This window comes from Alosa sapidissima, chromosome 5 (genome assembly GCF_018492685.1).
Source record: "Alosa sapidissima isolate fAloSap1 chromosome 5, fAloSap1.pri, whole genome shotgun sequence".
In the NCBI taxonomy this organism is placed as follows: domain Eukaryota; kingdom Metazoa; phylum Chordata; class Actinopteri; order Clupeiformes; family Clupeidae; genus Alosa; species Alosa sapidissima.
In genome coordinates this window covers 38,959,727-38,979,557 of record NC_055961.1, presented here as the reverse complement: position 1 = coordinate 38,979,557, position 19,831 = coordinate 38,959,727, and the positions used below count along the sequence as shown (strand labels likewise).

Genomic DNA, 19,831 nt, shown 5'->3' with positions numbered 1-19,831 from the left:
ACTGAGCCACTGATAATCCTACATATTGCGTAGTCACATTCAAATTGTGAAAATGTGTGTTGGCAAACACAACATCAAGAAAGCTTCTAGTATACATTTGACAATAGAATTAAGGGCTTTATAAAAACAGTACAGATCTGAAAATGTGCACTGTGAATGGTATCCACCTAATGATGGTTGTATGGTTGTTATCCAAGAAAAAGAAATTACTCATATAGGTGATATAGGAGAAAAGGCCTAAGTGGTCTAACTTTATTGGCCTATATCTCTGAAATGGAACAAAATATCACAATTCTGAGCAATAACTTTTGTGAGCCTTGGTCTAAACATTGTCTGTGAGAATTTTGGTGAAGATTTGATTATTTTTGAAGACTGTGAAACTTTTTCCACTGTGAAACGGCTTTTCCATGAAATTGTGGCAAAAGTAAACATTTTTAGACCATAAGACCAGGGCTAAAAAGATGCATCTGAGTTTAGTGATTAATATTATGAAAGAATTTTGAGTCTAGGTCAATCTGGTAAGGAGAAATAAGCATGATTAACTTTTTTTTCCCAATAGCGCCACCTTTGGGTGGAGTACCCCAAATATTGGGTTATGTGTAGAGGGGGGTACTGGTAACCATACCTGAAAATTTCAAAAGTTTTGGAGTTACGGTGTAGGCTGCAGTATGACTTTTACAGAATTTTAGCCAAAAATGAACGGTACAGAAACAATAGGGGTCCTGTAGCTACGCTGCTCGGACCCCTAATAATTAGTTTGACCCTTCATAGTGTGTGCCTAGTCAATTTCATTCGTCATTCATTTTTGCTGAAGGTGTCAGAAACTAATTGCCACGCTAATGATCTGCCTTTTCCTCATAACAGGTTCCACTGGTGCTCCAGCTATTTGATACACTTCATGCCCTGTGCAATCTGCTTGTTGTTGCCCCTGACAACCTCAAACAAGTATGCTGTGGGGAACAGCTTACCAACCTGGACCGCAACCTTCTCCACACCTTCGTCCAGCTTCGGGCAGATTACCGCTCCTCCCGACTGGGACGTCACTTTACTTAATGTCCATCATGACTGCGGTCATGGTCCCGTCTTTACAAATGCTTAAACTCCATAATTAACACTAAAGGATCACAATAAATTGAGATATCCAATAAATTCACTGGATAGATATATCCACATGTTTAAAATGTCTTTGCTTGCATTGTGTTGTGCCAAATATGTGTTACTTGATAAAGATGTGTGTAATTCTGCATTTATGTTGGGTTGGGGAACATCACCATCACTAAACCCTGGTTGTCACATTACAGAAGTGTTGCAGGTCCATTTACACTATGGGTGGAATTTCACTTAGTCTGATAGCAAAAGCAAGCAGCTTTGAATGGTGCTCTTACATCTAGGAAATTGCTGTCATTCAATGTTGGATTAAAAAAATAACAAAAAAAGTTTGAGATCAATCACTGTCTTCTACCAACTACCCAAACTTTCAGGAAAAAAAACATATTTGACCTTGATTTTGTTTTTTTTGTTGTTATTTTGCTCCTTTTATTTGTTATTTTGTCTCCGCTGTGTTCTATCAGTTTTCACCTAATATGTTGTTCATCATCTCTGAAGTACCCTGACTCCTTTTAAGTCTTTTTAATTTTGGGAAAGTACTTTCCTTTTCACCACATTGTTTATTAAATCACATATGCATATTGAGACAAACATTGATTTTCAGAAAGTGTTTCATATTGTTTTTAATAAATCATCCACTGTTTGTTCAGTGCAGATTGACTCTTATAGCAACACCCTGAGTTCAGCATCATACAAGTGTGCAATCAGAACAAAATATGGATCATGAAACATGTACAGTACAACTAGGTTGTACAGTACAAGACACCAGTGTCTTTTTTTCATCATAATTAACAACCGCTTTAGATTATGAACACAATATAAAAGACAACAAATGCACAAATTACTATAACTGAAATTCAGTGGAAAAAGCACTACAGTAGATGTACTGTAACATATGTGACTGATATTTAAAACAATAAAACATCTGTTCATAGAGACAGATCTTTGGGGATCTATTGTACCTAAACAAGAGGACATTGTGTTTTTATCTACAGCATTCACAATTATTGTCACCCCTGATAGTTTAAAGTTGAGTAAAGGGAAGTATTACAAAAATATAGCTGTACGCATCAATGAGGGGGGCCAAGCAGACTAGCAGGTTGGAGTTGCCTTGGCAGCTCAATGCTAATTACATCGGATTAGAATAAATATGGGTATGTAGTATAAACAATGACAGCCATTATGTGCCAGAACGCTCACCATACACCAGGTTGAGAGTGAGGGAGTGAATGAGCCAATTACAGTGGGGGATGATTAGGGGGCTAGATTGAATGAGCCAGGTTGGGAATTTAGCAAGGACACCAGGGAACCCCCTACTCTGTGATAAGTGCCATGGGATCTTTGTGGTCAGGACCTCAGTTTAACGTCTCATCCGAAGGACGGCATCTCCTACAGTACAGTGTCCCGTCACTGCACTGGCGCGTTGGGATCGATCTTTTTGGCCACCCTGAGTGTCACCTACTGGCCACCACTTCCAGCAGCAACTTAGTTTTCCAGGCCCACACCTGCTTAGCTTCAGTAATTCAGCAAAGACAGGGTATTTGTTGGTAAGTATATACTTTTTTGATCCCGTGAGGGAAATTTGGTCCCTGCATTTAACCCAATCGGTGAATTAGTGAAACAAACAGCACACAGTGAACACACAGTGAGGTGAAGCACACACTAATCCCGGCGCAGTGAGCTGCCTGCAACAACAGCGGCACTCGGGGAGCAGTGAGGGTTTAGGTGCCTTGCTCAAGGGCACTTCAGCCGCGGCCCACTGGTCGGGGCTCGAACCGGCAACCCTCCAGTTATAAGTCCAGAGTGCTAACCAGTGGGCCACGGCTGCCCACCAAGTATGGTACTACATACCAAAAGTATGTACATTTATAGATAAATAGAACACTATGGGTGGTATAGGGTAGTGCAATTGTTATGGTTATGGATTTGGCAGACGCCTTTGTCCAAAGCGACACACAAATACAAAACAACATAATATTTAAAATTGAACAGGGAACAGATTAGAATGTTGGTCAAATATAATAAGGAGAATAGTAATAATAAACAACAATATCAATTCAATCAATAGCCTAATAAAATAAGCAATGAATGAGGGGAAAAGCAATAATAAAACAATAATGTCCATTCAATCAATAATATAAAAACAATGACATGGTAAGACTACATTAAGGAGAATATCAATAATAAACAATAATGTCAAATTAATCAACAGCCTAATGAAAATAAAACAATATTATACAAACCATAACACATAAGCGCTTAAACAACTAATTACATGTTGAACAGGAATGTCTTTAGACCCCTCTTAAACGACCCAAAACTACCACAGGAACGGAGAGCACTGGGCAACTCATTCCACCAACATGGAACCACTGATTAATAGAGTCTTGAATTAGACCTAGTTTTTATGACTGGTCGACATAACAGACGCTCATCAGAAGACCGCAGTGGGCGGTTGGGGGTGTAAGGCTTGATTATTGAATTAAAAGAACTAGGAGCAGATCCAGTCAGTGTCCTATAGGCCAAAGTGAGAGATTTAAATTTAATTCTGGCTACTATAGGGAGCCAATGGAGAGTAACTAGGAGAGGAGTTACATGTGTCCTCTTTGGCTGATTGAAGACCAGGCGTGCTCCAGCATTCTGAATCAGCTGTAATGATCTTATTACACAAGCGGGTAAGCCAGCTAATAGTGAATTACAATAGTCCATCTTAGAGATGACCATGGTCTGAACAAGAAGTTGTGTGGAATCTTGTGTCAGATAAGGTCTGATCTTCCTAATGTTGTAAAGCATAAACCGACATGATTTTGTAATAGAAGCTACATGCTCAGAGAAGTTAAGTCGGTCATCAATTACAATGCCCAAGTTACGTGCCGATCTAGTTGGGGTCAGTGAAGTTGAGTCAAGCTGGATGTTAATCTGTTGGGGAATAGCCGTTTTAGCTGGAAACACCAAAAACTCTGTTTTTGAGAGATTAAACTGAAGGTGCCGATCTTTCATCCAGGCTGAAATATCCTTAAGGCATGCAGAAATCCGGTGGGAAACGCTAGAGTCATCAGGTGGGAAAGTTAGGTAAAGTTGAGTGTCGTCTGCATAACAGTGATCGTCAAATCCATGGGAGCGAATGGTCTCACCTAAGGAAGTGGTGTAAATAGAGAAAAGCAAGGGCCCTAATACTGATCCCTGAGGCACACCTGTGGTGAGGCTGGGTTGTCTGTTGAGGGGTTTGTTGTCAACGGTATGCAGAGGTAGAGTTCAGTAGGTGATAGCCGCAGGGAGGAAGCTTCCTCTGGACGGGTTCGGGTGCAGAGAGACCTGTAACGCCTCCTGGAGGGGAGTGGGGTGGTCTGTGGTTAGGGTGAGAATAAGCATGGCTTATTCTCAGCATTGCGGTGCTTTCTAGTCGAAGGCAGAGACCTCAGAGATATGGACACCCAGAAACTTGAAGCTGGTGACAAGCTCCACCTCAGTCACGTTGATGAGAATGGGTGTGTGTGTGCTAGCTTTAGACTTCCACAAGTCCACAATGAGCTCTTTGGTCTTCTTCGTGTTGAGAGCTGGGTTGTTGTCAGTGCACCACGATGTTAGGTGCTGGACCTCCTCCCAATCACCGTAGTGTAGTCTGCAAGGTTGACAATGGCATTAGAGTCATGTACAGGTGTGTAGTCGTAAGTGAAGAGGGAGTAAATTACAGTCTTATGTAGCCTTCATGTGCTATGGAAAAGATGATATTTTCCATTTGTGAACTGGTATTTACCAGTGTGTTGTGTTCAAGTGCTTTTGTTGTCGTACTGTAGGGAAATGAAAGATGGACTCACAGAGGCTCCTACTGACTGCTAGCTATCATCTGCTCTGGGTAGGTAACACCAAACCATAACGGTATTTTTAAAACTGACACTAACTTAAAACTAACTAACGCATTATATTACGATTGTCAATGACACAACATTGTATAGGTTACAAAAACTATCCGCTAACAGTAGCAAAAAACATTTAGTAGAGTACAATAGACCTCTGAAGTTCGCCTACAAGTTGCCATCTTCGGTATCTGGCGATTTTTCCTATGGGGAAATAACATGGGGATTTTGAATTATCGCACCTGTTAAACTCTCGCGGGGATAAAAAAGTCTGAAATGCAGACGTTTTCCTGAACACACTTTTGTCCTCTGCCTTCGAGTGGATACTGTGATCTCCGGTACGTGAAGGCGGCACACTTAGATTTATGCTACCCCTGAGCTAACTTGCAATGCAACTATCCTATCCACCGTTTGCAGCGAAGCGGAATTCTATGAAACATGAAACATGAATCTGCTTGTTATCACAACCCTTCACAATGCCATGATTGTTCACAATCTACTTTACCACTACCTGCTACTCAGCTCAAACTAACGCCAGCAAGGGCAGGTTGTCTCTATTTACGGAAATGACTGTGTGCCTCGGAGGGGGAGGGGGAGGCTGAGGGGTCGATCCAGCTCTGTGGTGGATAGGATCTACAATTAGGTGTTAACTAATATTACTACGCTAGGTCGAAGTAATCCCAAGTGCTACTGCGGCACACATTGTAGTTCTCCTGTTTATTCGCTTGGAAAATCGCCACGTTTCATGTTGTGTGACCTTACACATTTTTATCAACTACTCGTGCAACTGTATTTAAGTAGGGAAAACGTGGATGTTTTTGATTACTGCTATCTTCCTCCCTCTATGGCTACATCTGAGCCCGCTAGCATAGCAACATGCTAACACATTCGCGCCGCGCACCAGAGCGTTTGAGTGCACGTACCGACACAGGAGAGGTATGACTCAACTCGTGAAAGTTAAGGTAAGAACATATATTACTACTGACATTGGGTGGCGTGTTTCTTTAAGTCAGATCTCATGGCCACTGGTGGCTAATAAGATGAAAATCAAAATTACCGTGAAATTTAAGCACAGGGAATGCTAGAAACAAACTTTGTTTATTCACAAGCTATGTGTAGCTTCGAATATCGCACAACCAGAGAATGTCTAATAAGGGGAGAACTTCCACTCTCTGAAAACTTCCGGTTTCTGAACTAGTTGCAGTTCCTTCTGTGGTTCCACATGAGGGTGCTGGTCCACGTGTGCAGAGTGAATGGAGGTCTATGAAGCTGTACCCCTCAAAATCCACTTTTCTCGGGATATAATTTTTTGTCAAGTCATTTGAATATTGTATTCGAAAGGGGAGGCAAAGAAAATACACTTGGTTGAGTATTATATATTTTTAAAGTCACTTAATTGTTCTAAAAAGCCTTTCAAACGTGTCAATGACGTCATTCATTAGCACAATGCTAGCGTGTTATGGGCAACAACGACCCAACCTGTAAGAAATCAAAAGGACATCAGTACTCACACGTTCATTCAACTTTTGACCTATAACCCATGTTGAAGTTATACAAACTACAATCAAATCTGACATTTCTCAACGACAATCAGGTGAAATAGACAAATTTAGCAGTCTAGCTCCATTGACTCCCATTCATTTTGCACTCATGCCGATTGCCCCCAGTGTAACTCTGGTGGAACTGCAACCAAAATTCGGTACAATGGGACTTAATATGGAGTGGCCAGGGTCCCCGTAGACGGGCTCTGGCACGACTCAGGGAATATCATTTGCTACATTCATGACATTAAAACTTGCACAAGAAATGCGCATACATCTTTATCTTGTCCTAGCATAGTTATCAGCTGGCTAAAATCATATCTACAAGAAAGGAGCTTCTTTGTTGCCATCGGAAACTGTACCTCAACACCAATGTCCTTGACCTGTGGTGTTCCCCAGGGGTCGATCTTGGGGCCACTATTATTCAACCTCTATATGCTCCCACTTGGACAAATCATTCAAAATAATTTGATTTCATATCATAGCTATGCAGATGACACACAAATTTACTTAGCTCTATCACCAAACAACTATGGTCCTCTTGAATCTATGTGTCAGTGTATAGAACAAATCAACACCTGGATGTCTCAAAATTTTCTTCAGCTGAACAAAGAAAAAACTGAAGTAATTATATTTGGTAAAAATGAGGAAAGACTTAGGGTTGCCACTCTCCTTGACACAAAAGGGTTGAAGGCAAAGGATACTGTTAAAAATCTTGGTGTATTAATTGACAGTGATCTAAATTTCAACAGCCACATGAAAGCGATAACTAAATCAGCTTTTTACCACCTCAAAAATATTGTCAAACTCAGAGGGCTGATGTCAAAACATGACTTAGAAAAACTCATTCATGCATTTATCTCCAGCAGGGTTGATTACTGCAATGGACTGTTCACAGGCCTTCCTAAAAAGACTATTAAACAGCTTCAGGTGATACAAAATGCAGCAGCTAGGACTCTAACAAAAACTAAAAGAACTGACCACATTACTCCAATTCTTAAGTCCTTGCACTGGCTTCCAGTAAGTCACAGAATTGACTTTAAAGCACTATTGCTTGTTTATAAATCAGTAAATGGAGCAGGACCTAAATACTTGTCAGACATGCTTCAGCAGTACACACCTTCTCGTCCTCTCAGGTCCCAGGTGAAAAACCTGCTAGTAAAACCTACAGTTAGAACTAAACATGGTGAAGCAGCTTTTAGCTGCTATGCGGCTCAGCTGTGGAACCAACTTTCGGATGACATTAAAAAGGCCCCAACTGTAGCCAGTTTTAAATCTAGACTTAAGACCAAACTGTTCTCAGACGCTTTCTGCTAACTGTGCCGAGTTACAAATTCTGAATCTGCCTCGATAATTATTCTACTTTGTCTTTTATTACTTTTTTTACTACTTTTGCCTTTGTTTTTGCTTACTAATTATTCTTTATTTTAAAATGATTTTACCTTGTGTTTTATGTTTTCTTTTTTTTTATTATGATCTTTACCTTTTAACTATTATTTGACTATATTGCCCTTCTATGCTTTTATTTGTTATATCGTTTGGTTTTGTTTATGTAAAGCACATTGAATGACCTCTGTGTATGAAATGTGCTATATAAATAAACTTGACTTGACTTGACTTGTCCCATTATAATCACAACCTTATTTGCGTAATAGCAGTGCATCCACCATGTCCGTCATTGCACAACATTACAGCGACCGGTGAAGCACCCGATTTGGTTCCCTATGCAATTTGTGTTTCCCCTCTAGGTCTTTACACAGAAGCTTTAGTCGGCTACCGTAGCTGAAAACGCAATACAGCACTGTGAATACGCACGGTAACCTAGCAACAACACAAGAACTTCAATACAGTGGCGTAAAGGAAACAGGAATTCTGGGGGAACCAAATTGGGTGCTTCACAAGGGGGCAGGCGAATTCCCGGAAGTAGAAGAATCGACGTAGGCTGGAGGGACCACCTCTCTGCTAACTCCCATAGAAGTCCATTCATTCTAGGATTTTTTTGAAATACCATAACTTCATATAACATATATCCTGTGGCGATATTGTAGCTTCTGTGTAATCCACATAAACACTACAAAGGCAAAACAGACTCCACTACCTCGTCTGTAACGTTGGTTACCCGTAAGAAGAATGGTTAGCTTGTTCGGTTGGAGGGAAGCTAGCTTTGACGTAATCTCTCTTTCGCGCCGCGTCACGTCACGAAGTTAAGTGTGAGTCTGCGCAGTACTGGGGGGACCAACTGAAAAATCGTTCTATTTGACTCAGTGCCCTCCCATTGAAAACGACGGAGTCTGTTCGTCCATTTCTTTTACTGTCTATGGTGCTTCACCGGCATCTCGAAGTTCATTCATTCAGAAAACCATCGTAGTATTTTACAGACAGTATACAGTATACCATAAATAATATTAGATTAGTCATGACACATTTGAAAAGGCGTCAGCTTACTGATGATGAGATCAGAGCTATTTTTACATCCAATGACGACTCTGATGTGGACATTGAACCTGCTCCTGAGGAAAGTGACTCATCTGACGAGGAGTTGCCGGACAATTTGACAGCTCTGGAGGAAGAGGCGTCGGAGGAGACCGGGGATGTCAACTGGAGGGAAGGAAACTTTCGTCCAAAAAGTGTCAACTTTGCCAGGTCTTTGTCAGGGGTTAGGAAGCAACCTGACAATCCGATAGAGGTGGAGTGTTTTAAAATGTTCATCACTCCCTCCACTGTGGCTACTATTATGACAGAGACCCAGAGATGGCAAACGTACTCACTTCCCATACTCAAGTAGTTGTGTTAAAAAATACTCTGGTAAAAGTAGAAGTACTGATTTAACTTCTTTAGTAAAAGTAACAAAGACAGGCTTGGATATGTACTTAAAGTATAAAAGTAAAAGTAGTCTTGTGAATGACAACAATTTTTTATGCAAAGGTACCTGGACCACACAAATGTTACCAGAGTGCCAGTCTCTCTTTTTAAATCTTCCCATAACCTGTTGGGCCATTTCTAGGCTTTCCCCCCCAACATTGCACAGTCTACTTCAGAGGGTGTTCTTTTGGCCTACCATCAAATGCTGGACATCTTTAGAAAGCTAAGATCCTGTAGTTTCTTAGGAAGCACTGGCACAGAGTTACAGAGCCTAGAATATTGTTTTTTTCTTTCTGCCGGATAACAAACATCTTGAATTGACCACATTTCAGCCCTCTAGGTCACTTGATATGATTTTAGAAACACAACTGAGCCGGTTACATGCTGCTATTCCGACATGCCGCTACCCGACAAACACGGGACGTCCCCGGACCTCATGCCGACATTCACGACGTCCCCGATTGGTCCCGAACGTCATGTTCTCTAGCGGACGGTCCGGAGCAAGACACATTTTGAAGAATACATTTTGAGTTTAACGTTAATGTATAACGTTACAAACTAGGGAAGGGATTTAATGTTAGCTGATGTGATGCTTGGTGTAACGTTAGCAAAGTTGCTGTTCTTAGCTTCTAGCTTAGCCTACAATGCGCTTTTCTTCAGATAACTGTCATTACCTGATGCATGTAACATGCTCTAAATAGGCAGTGGTTTATTTAACGTAGTCACGTACTTATTATCTGTTTTATTTTCAGAAACACACACACGGCCGAATTGGGACTGAACCGGCTTCTGGAGCTGAACACGATGCAATAAAACGAGAGAGAAATGTTAAAAACAGATCACGTAGCATTTGTTTAGGGTTGTCTAGCGACATAAGTGACTACTTAATTTGTAAAGCAAAACGATCTAGCTCTACATTGCAGAAGAATTAAGGATACTGCTTCTTCATGACTTGTTTAAATGTCATTGTAATTTATTTGACGCATGCTCGCGTTTAAAACTGTCACGCATAGGCCTAGCTGTCCCCGATATTACAGCAGCTCCTTGTGGAAACAGCAAAGAGTGCACATATCCGATGAGATTTCTAACGAGGAGCAGAAGCTCTCTGCCTCACCAGAGCCTCACTGTTTATTAATAAAACAATGATATAGAATAGAAACATCAGAATCTATTTATTTCATCTTAAAGTTGGCTATAACGAGCATTCATAGCCTAGAGAAAACGATACATTTTTCTTTATCTGCAATGTTCCAGGAAGAAAGGCTTACATTTATAGGCTGTCCCTGTTTGATCACAGCAGGTCCAAGAAAACGAGTGGATATAACGTCAATGCATTCTAGTTATGTTTCATGTAGCCTACTTTATTTCATGTTGAGTTTTGCTTCCCAGCATGCATTGTGATTCATTTAGTATTTTTGCAAGTCATTAATGTGCAAGTCATTAATGTGTGTTCATGTTCCGTCTACCTCTCTCCTAGCAACGCTGAGATTTACAGGATGTAATACCATACCAAATCGCGCTTCATTTTTTTTTTTTTACCATCGCGGAAATATAAAGGCTCGTGTAGAAACATTTTAATCACATACAAATCTTTGTGTTACAGCTCAGGTAGTCTCCGCCATCTTGGTCAGACTTTTTTGTAACTCCCGCCTCCAAACACAAAGACGCGGACCTGATTGGTTCTCGAATGGTCCTCATTTAAATAAAGTTAAACTTTGGCCAACTTTGTTTCGCCTGCCTCGGCGATTCGCTTTCATTTCGCCCAACTAGGGCGAATTTCGTCTCCATTCAACCTCAATGAGGGCGACGAGAAATTTCGTTGTGTGGAAACACACTGTAAAGTCGAGAGAAAGCCTAAATAAATATGCAGACATGTTATGTGCAATTCAACAACTGCACGCCTGACATATAAAATATATACGCCTAGCCTACATTATTGTGTAGTAAATTGAGTTTATCAAACCTGCTGGCAAGCCAAAATGCGTTGCACATGGCTTTATCATTGTCCTCTAAAATGCAATATAAGCAACTATATCGCACATCCAGTTTGAACACCCTGATGGACACTGAACTCTGGGGGTTATTTGAACGTTCACTGAAGTGGTTTAGGCTACTGGAGCGTAAGAATTCCGCCCGTCTTTGCGCAATTGCCCATTGATTGAAGGCTATTAATTAATTAATATAGGTGGCCTACACGCACAGAGTTTGTTTGATGCATGGAGTTTCCGACCGTTTTCCCCTGAGAGCTTAGAGAATAAAATGAGGTTTATATAAATAAGGTTTTGGCTGAAATGTGTGCCGATATCAATTATTGGGAAAAACATTGTTTAGTGGATGGCGGGTGGATTGTTGATGTAGCTGCAGGTGCAGATGACATGACTAAAGCTCATCCATGCATCTAGGATGTTGGAATTTGATAGGATACAGGAACTGCAGAGATAAATTGAAAATGAGGATTGGTAGCCTAATTTCAGAATAGCGGTACTAAAAAAAAATCGGAGTAGGGGCATAAATAGAGGCATGACGTAATAACGGTATGTCATAATAGAGGGTTGTCGTAATAACGGGATGTCGTAATAAAGAGTGAACCCCAACTAAGCCCTAGCACCAGGTCTTGTAAAGCTGTGTGCAAAAGTACAGTAGATCAATGTAGAATGAAAAATAAGTACTTTAGATCATTACTTGCTAAGGTATGCTCATGCGTTTTGTAATGCCCTATGGAAACTCCCCATAGGACTTTTGGTTACCCAAAATGCATACTGAAAATAAAAGTATGCATTTCTGAGGTTTCTTGTAGACTACCGTATTTTCCGGACTATAAGTCACACTTTTTTTCATAGTTTGGCTGGTCCTGCGACTTATAGTCAGGTGCGACTTCTATATGAAAAAATTATATAATTGAACATGTTTTTAAATGTTAATTTATATTAACTGACATGAACCCTATGTGAAACATTACGTCTACAGCCGCGAGAGAGGGCTCTCAAATGCACAAGTCCTGTGCACTTTCAGTCAGAGATTAGTGCTTGGCTATGCCTGAAACACACGTGCATACCTAAATCGTCAAATTATGGCCGGGATTCTATTTATAGCTGGGCCTCAGATTTGGACAAATAAAAGCCAGTATAATTTTGTTTCAATTTAACTCATAAAAGAGCTCTTCTTAATATTTTATATTGTTGGTTGGTATTGTTGCCAATGAAAAGTCATTGTCCTACACCATGAGTCTCCAACACGTTGCGCTCATTGCTCTCAAGCTGCATGCCGCTCCCTTCTGAGCTAGAGGCTGAAGCAGTAACCTACATTTAAACACAATTGTTGCTGCCAGGCATCAGCCTATGAATTTTATAAAAAAGTAAATTATGCATAATTTGAAAAATAACTACATTTAGGCTATCTTTGGCTATACGGAATAAGGTTTCCCTTGCAGCACATGCAGCACACGTTCTATGAATGAATGAAAGCGCGGATACCTTATCTCGTACTAAGTCGATGGCAATCAAAATACTACCGCAATCGGAATAATACCCGACACTATATGAAAATTAATAGTGAGCCATTAAATACCCCACAGATTTCAGTGGTCATCAGTCCCGATATCTAGCAATATAATCAAACAGTCCAAACGTAAATTAAATCTCAAATTGAACATCTCCTTTGATAGCCTACCCATGCTACCCACCCTACCCAAACGAAAAGTAGGCCTATGTCTCACAATAAAACGCAAGTAATAAAGGACTATATAGCTGACTCGAATACAAGCCATGGCCAAGTAAAGGTGCTGTGCTTTGCGCAGCCTAAATTTGAGGATTTACGAGTCTCCTAAACATTCCTCACCCGTTATCTAGACATGCATGAAAACATTTGAAAACAAAACTCACTGCCATGTAGCCTAATATTTGATCGCTGTTTTGCTACTAATTATCTTTCACGTAATGAATACGCACAGAAAGTGAAAGTATAGGCCTACTGTGCGCTCCGTGTCTGTAGCTGTCTGTTCACGTCCGCAATCGATTATAACGTCAAATGGAGAAGTCATCCATGTTCTCTCGCGTTATAGGCGGTCATGCTTCTGTGTTTGCAAAGTTTCCTAAATGTTTGTTTTCCTTTCCTGTCGATAGCGGTTGATGTTGAAGCACCTAGGCTATAATTTGACTTCAGCGGTGACAAATCCTGCTGAGAGAGAGAGAGAGAGAGCAATGAGAGAGAGGCACCCCCAAAGTGGTCCTGCGCGCGCATGTGTGTGTGTCTCTGCATGGGGTTCAATTGAAGTCAGAGTTGGTCCGTCAATAGTCCCGCATTCAGGCCGCTCTATTATTATATTAACATCAGACAGTGCTGTAAAATGTGTGGGAATTTGTCACATTATGATGGCTAGATTTGCGGGACTTTTATTATTATGCTCAATACTAATTAATAATTTATTTGCAATACCCGCAATCCCGCTCTGGAATTTAGACCCTGGTTTTAAATCTTTTTTTCTCTCGCTCTCTCGGTGGCCAGCCAAGCAATTGTTCTGCTGCCAGCCTGTGCCAATATATCGTCCAAAATGCTTGATTGCATTCTCCACATTTTTAGCTAAATTTTCATGTACCACATCAGCATTTTTGTTCAGTGATTGTTTTGTAAATTGCTTTACAATGAGCGTCGGGCCCTTGTCAGCAGCCTTCAGCTTGCCTCTTGCCATATTCACTCATTCGTCTTCAGTAACATTCCCTGTAGAATTCTCCATATTTTTGACCTCAATGTGTCCAGTTACATAGTCTGTCTGTTCTTGGTCTTGGATTTTGTGAAATATTTCTAAATATCACCTGCTTGCAGCAGCTTCGGTCTGTACTTCCTTTTAAAACCGCATCTTTTTCTTTCTCCAGCATTTAATCTGCTGCCGGCTTGTCTCTCCACATCGTCCAAAATGCTTGATTGCATTGCATTCTCCACATTTTAAGCTAAATTTTCATGTACCACATCAGCATTTTTCTTCAGTGAATCTTTTGTAAATTGCTTTACAATTACCGTCAGCCTATAGGCCTATCGCCTGCTTGCTTCGGTCACGTCCTTTTAAAACTGCATCTTTTTCTCTCTCGTGAGCATTTAATCTGCTGCCAGTTTGTGACTCCACATCGCCCAAAATGCTTGATTGCATTGTATTCTCCACATTTTAGATACATTTTGGTCTACCACATGGCATTTTCTTTCAGTGGATCTTTTGCTTTGCAATTACCTTCCTGCCCTCCTCTTGGCTGCCTTCACTCCTTCGTCTTCATTAACATGCATCTTTTTGGCCTCAATAATCCAGTTACATAGTCTCTGTTTTTGGTTTTGGATTTTGTGAAATACATTTCTAAATAAGTGCGACTTATATATGTTTTTTTTCCTGCTCATGACGCATTTTTTGACTGATGCGACTTATACTCAGGAGCGAGTTATAGTCTGGAAAATACGGTAAGTATTTACTATGTCTAACTTATGTAGCAGCAAGCATGCTATTCACCCAATGACAATCATGTAACAGGTAAGTATTTGTGAAGTGAGTGTGTGTGTGTGTGTGTGTGTGTGTGTGTGTGTGTGTGTGTGTGTAACAGCGACAATTGTGTCTGTACTCGCGCGTGTGTGTGTGTACAACATTCTCACTGAACAACCTTAGCCTATGTTCTATTCATGTTGCTAAATTTCTTTCTTCAAATTCCCAGTGTGGAGATAACAGATAATTCCTAACATCAATACCGAAATAATGTGACACTTAAACAATAGAGGACAATCATGTCTTGATGTCTTCCTTCAGAACCACATAGAGAGTGTAACATAGCAATAACCTCTAACGTTATAGTAATGCAATAACCTCTATCGCGATTAGCGTTAGCTAACATACATTCACTCATTGGGACTGACGCTTACACAAACATGGAGCTAATACACAAAATGATACCTTCAGTATTCACTTTTAGCCTATTTTACATAACAGTAAACCTCATACATTACATACACAGCATTCATTTTTGAACTGTATTATTCCTCTAGCTGACAAGCTTTCGTATAATGTAACAAACATACTCAGTGGCTTTGCCGATAACCGTTAACTGACCGCGCACCACTGTACCAGAAGAAGCTAGTTAAAACTCACAAGAAAACTCATTGCTGTAGAGAGTTAACATTACAACAGGTCGCTATCTGTACTTCTACTACTGTTAACTAATTTCAAGATTCTGTTTTAAGTGTATATGTTGGGAATACAAAAAGATGACTGTTCATCAGCGCACTTCTACACACGTAACTTACTTGACAACTCTTGTTCTGTCGTCAGCTATTTACCAGTAGTTGCCTATGTGTATTACAGAGAGCACCATCTGCTGGAGAGTTTACTCTTAACAGGGATGAATAACACAATGAGAGGTCTACAGAATCGGTGGTAGTGTTCCAAGTCAAAAAATGAAATGGGGTTCAGTCTTTTCTGTTTTCTCAAATCACCCTATGCCACACTAACATCACCTAACCAACCGCTAGCTGTCTGTGTCCTGAATACACTGTAAAAAATGCGATCTCTGTGGACAGCCCAGGCTCAAAAAACGGCAACAAAAACAACCTGGGCAAACCTAGGCCATAAAAACATAACAAACTGTTCCAGCAAATCACTGACGAGATGCGCGTTTAGGAGAGTTTCAATTGCACGGGAGCAGCACAGGAGGGAGGGGGAGGAAGTAGCGAGCTAGCTTTCTGTTTTGTTTGAAAGTCAACAGAAGTGACGTTACCCAGCATCGCTTAGAGCGCCTTTAAGGGAACTGCATGTGCCGATGCCATTTAGGAGAGCTTATCTGACAGAAGAGCTGCATCGTCTATAGTGAGGTAGAGTGAAGCAAAGTAATCTCGGTCTAATGTTAGACTACATTGCAAAAATATCACCATGCATTCATAACCTCGTGATTCAGTGAGAGTGAGCTCAAAACATCAGAAAGTATGTCTTTGTGACATTTCTTTATTTACACGTTGTCAAAAAGAAAAATGCCAGCCATGGAAACAATTGTGGCAATTTCCTCCCACGCCTGTTTAACCGAAGCTAATTTGGGTGGGTTTCTCCCATCCCCACAATGCCATTTCTCTGTCTTTTACGGCCCTGACGAGAACGTTGGTCTCACCGGCTGTGAACCGCTCCTGGTGTGCACCTGGCAAATCAGCCATTATACCGACTTGACTTGACTTGACTTGATTATAATAGCAATCCGCCATGGGACAAGCACGCCTGCTTTTAAGGGAATGTGATATGAGACTCTGATTGATTTATTGCATGTGACGCCTTAAACCACACCTATGAGTAATGTAGCTACTTCAGACCAACCCATTTTAGATTTGCGTCAGGCACAAGAGTCATTTATCCCGGCGGTATAATAGCAACATTGCCCAGAGATCCATCCACAAAGCTACTTGCGTTTGATATGCTACTTGTGTTTCCGATCGTTAAGATAGGGCCCCGAGTCTTTTGAGTGGACAATCATTTGATGTGTTTGCTGTGGATGTATACTACCATGGAAGCTGCTACCTGTCATTTGCCTTCCCTTACAGCCGCTCAGAGACTACACTGGACAAAGAAGAAATGGAAAAAATGAAATATTGGGCTATATTTTAGCAATCTAAAAGGCATGAACACTGGCGTATAGCTTAAACAAATTTCGGGGTTTGTCCAGTCCACATTGGAGATGGTTTTGTTATTAAACGTCGGCGCCTAGAGCAAAAATGTTGGTCTTATGTTTCTTAATCACAGTCATGGGTATGTTTCTTAATCACAGTCATGGGTGAGGAGGATCATGGGGGCATAACATCCTTTAAACCAATGAAACTGACATCTGTCATTCCCTTTAACAGCAAGCAGTGCAACTTCAAATAGCGCAACGGTATTTTGATAGTCAGTGGCGCAGTTGAAGGAATCTGCTTGCACCCGAGACCGTATGGAACAGGTATTCCACTAAACCATGATTTAGTGTCTCAAGCCTACGTGTCTCATTTGCAATGAGGCTGCCGTTTGCAAAGAATATAACATCAGAAGACACCATGAGACAAAACATGGCCAGTTCAAAAACGCGTATCCTCCTGGGACAGAGGTGCGAACGCATAAAATTAAAGCATTGGAGGCTGGATATGCACACAGCACCAAAATACTAGTTCAATCACTCACCGAGCAGCAAAGGGTTATGAGTGTGTCCCTTAAAGCAGCATGGGTTCTTACCAGTCACAACAAACCATTTACGGACGCAGAGGTTTTTACTCACGTGCCAACACCGTTCCGAAATTAACGTCATCTCGCGGGCCAGATAGAATAGATTGCGGGCCAAAATTGGCCCGCGGGCCACTATTTGCCGACCACTGTCATAGAGGTTCACCACACATAATATTAAAGAACATTGGTATATAACTATATATAATAAGTAAATATACTCTTTTGATCCCGTGAGGGAAATTTGGTCTCTGCATTTATCCCAATCCGTGAATTAGTGAAACACACAGTGAGGTGAAGCACACACTAATCCCGGTGCAGTGAGCTGCCTGCATCAACAGCGGCGCTCGGGGAGCAGTGAGGGGTTAGGTGCCTTGCTCAAGGGCACTTCAACCGTTCTTACTGGTCGGGGTTCGAAGTCCGAAGTGCTAACCAGTAGGCCACGGCTGCCCCAACTGGTGAACTTTAGGCAAACGTTACTTAATAAAGAACACACTTTCTTCCATCATAGTTTGTCTAACGTTAACAGTTAGTGCTAGCCAAAGCTTGTCAATAATCCCACAAACACAGGCTAATGTAGTTTTCTGGGTCTGGGTTGACGTTTATGACGTTAACGTTAGTAGCTAAATTAGCTAACGTGATCTGACATTGCTAGCTTGTACTAGCAAAGATACAAACAAACTCTTGAAAGATTGCTAAGCCATCATTTTCACATCTCCAAAGACTACCGAATGTCATAAAGAGTAAGCTACATCAGAATAATTTAACAATATGCTTTGGGACTCACCTGATAACGAACAACTTGGCACTTTAGATCCAACTGGTTTCAGCCCTTGTCATCTCATATGACGAGTCCTTCTGGCTCTGTAGGACCAACATCTCTGGCATGACTAGAATCTATAACATTAGTATATTTTCATTTTGACAAACCTGTAACCTTATACAGACGTAAACGTATGCATTTTCTGGTCTCTACAGTCCATCTGTCTTGCAAATAAAGTTACAAGCATAGACTGTATAAAATAACGTTAAAGGGGTGGTTCAGGATTTTGGACATAAGACCTTATTTCCAAGTAAGCAAGTGGGATATTTATCAGTGGAGACCGTTTTCAGCACGTTTCATCCAGTCCTTCTAATTGCAGAGTTCGCAGGTGCTAGGCTAGCGCAAGTCAACGGTATGTGCTAGCCTGCCACTCCAAAGTACACCTGAGGCAAATTCCAGACAATCGATGTAAATGTCTGTGTTGATAGAATAGTGTAAGAAATACAACTACCCTTGCATCGCGTTGCAATAGTTATACTTTGGTCCCTAAAGTTGTTAGTAGTCATTTTGCAACTCAGCGGCGGACTGATATTACCAAGGCTACTACTAGGTATCCCCATTGGAGTGCGCTTTACTGTTTACTTTTCGGCGCAGTACTACTAACCGGAGCAAGTATAATTCCGTCGCTGCTAAGAAACTAGTCCCTCAAAATGTAATGCGATCGTTGAAATGCAAGGATGGAATAACGTTAGAAATAACACTGTCAATACAGACATTTACATCGATAGTTTGGCGTTATAATTTATTTGCCTCGGGTGTACTTTGGAGTGGGTAAGACTGTCTTTAGTGGCAGGCTAGCACATACCGTTGACTTGCGCTAGCCTAGCACCTGCGAACTCTGCAATTAGAAGGACTGGATGAAACGTGTTGAAAACGGTCTCCACTGATAAATATCACACTTGCTTACTTGGAAATGAGGTCCTATGTCCAAAATCCTGAACCACCACTTTAATGTTTGCTCACACCACGTTTTGCTCGAAAGGTGCACAGACCCGCCCACTCCATTTCAAATTCAAACACCCATCGTGATTGGTCAACTGGACTGCCACCCAGTGTTGCCTATTAATTTAACAAAATGCCCCATTTATCCTCTCACAACCTCTACTACATCACAAACTACTTACTAAGACACAAAATCAACAAAAGAAAAAATATTATTTGATGACTAAAATTGATCTGTGTGTCTCTCTGTAGGCTAGGTTATTGCACATTACCATCCATGTGGCTGACATATCAGGCCTATTCACCCCTTGCAGACACGTGACTTAAGTCACGTGACTGCTCCATGCTGGACGGCAAAAAGATAGGAGACAGACGGCAAATTACATTATGTCATGATTATGATGAACTGAACACCATTACTATAACATCTTTGTAGTTCAATGTATTGCTGTTTGAGGTCTGATAGTCAAAGAAAGATGTCAGTAGTGTTGTTAGA

The 19,831-nt window shown here is 41.0% G+C and overlaps 1 protein-coding gene across 2 annotated transcripts in view; it reads left to right on the top strand.

Annotated features, from left to right (window-relative positions):
- The window catches only part of exoc5 (exocyst complex component 5), a 72,205-nt gene extending 70,160 nt beyond the window's left edge, over positions 1 to 2,045 (top strand). For both annotated transcript variants that reach the window (XM_042091749.1, XM_042091748.1), the window contains one exon: positions 865 to 2,045. In XM_042091749.1, the coding sequence (XP_041947683.1) occupies positions 865 to 1,053 (189 nt within the window). In that variant the 3' untranslated portion in view covers positions 1,054 to 2,045. The remainder of the gene's footprint in view (positions 1 to 864) is intronic.
- The last annotated feature ends 17,786 nt before the right edge of the window (positions 2,046 to 19,831 follow it).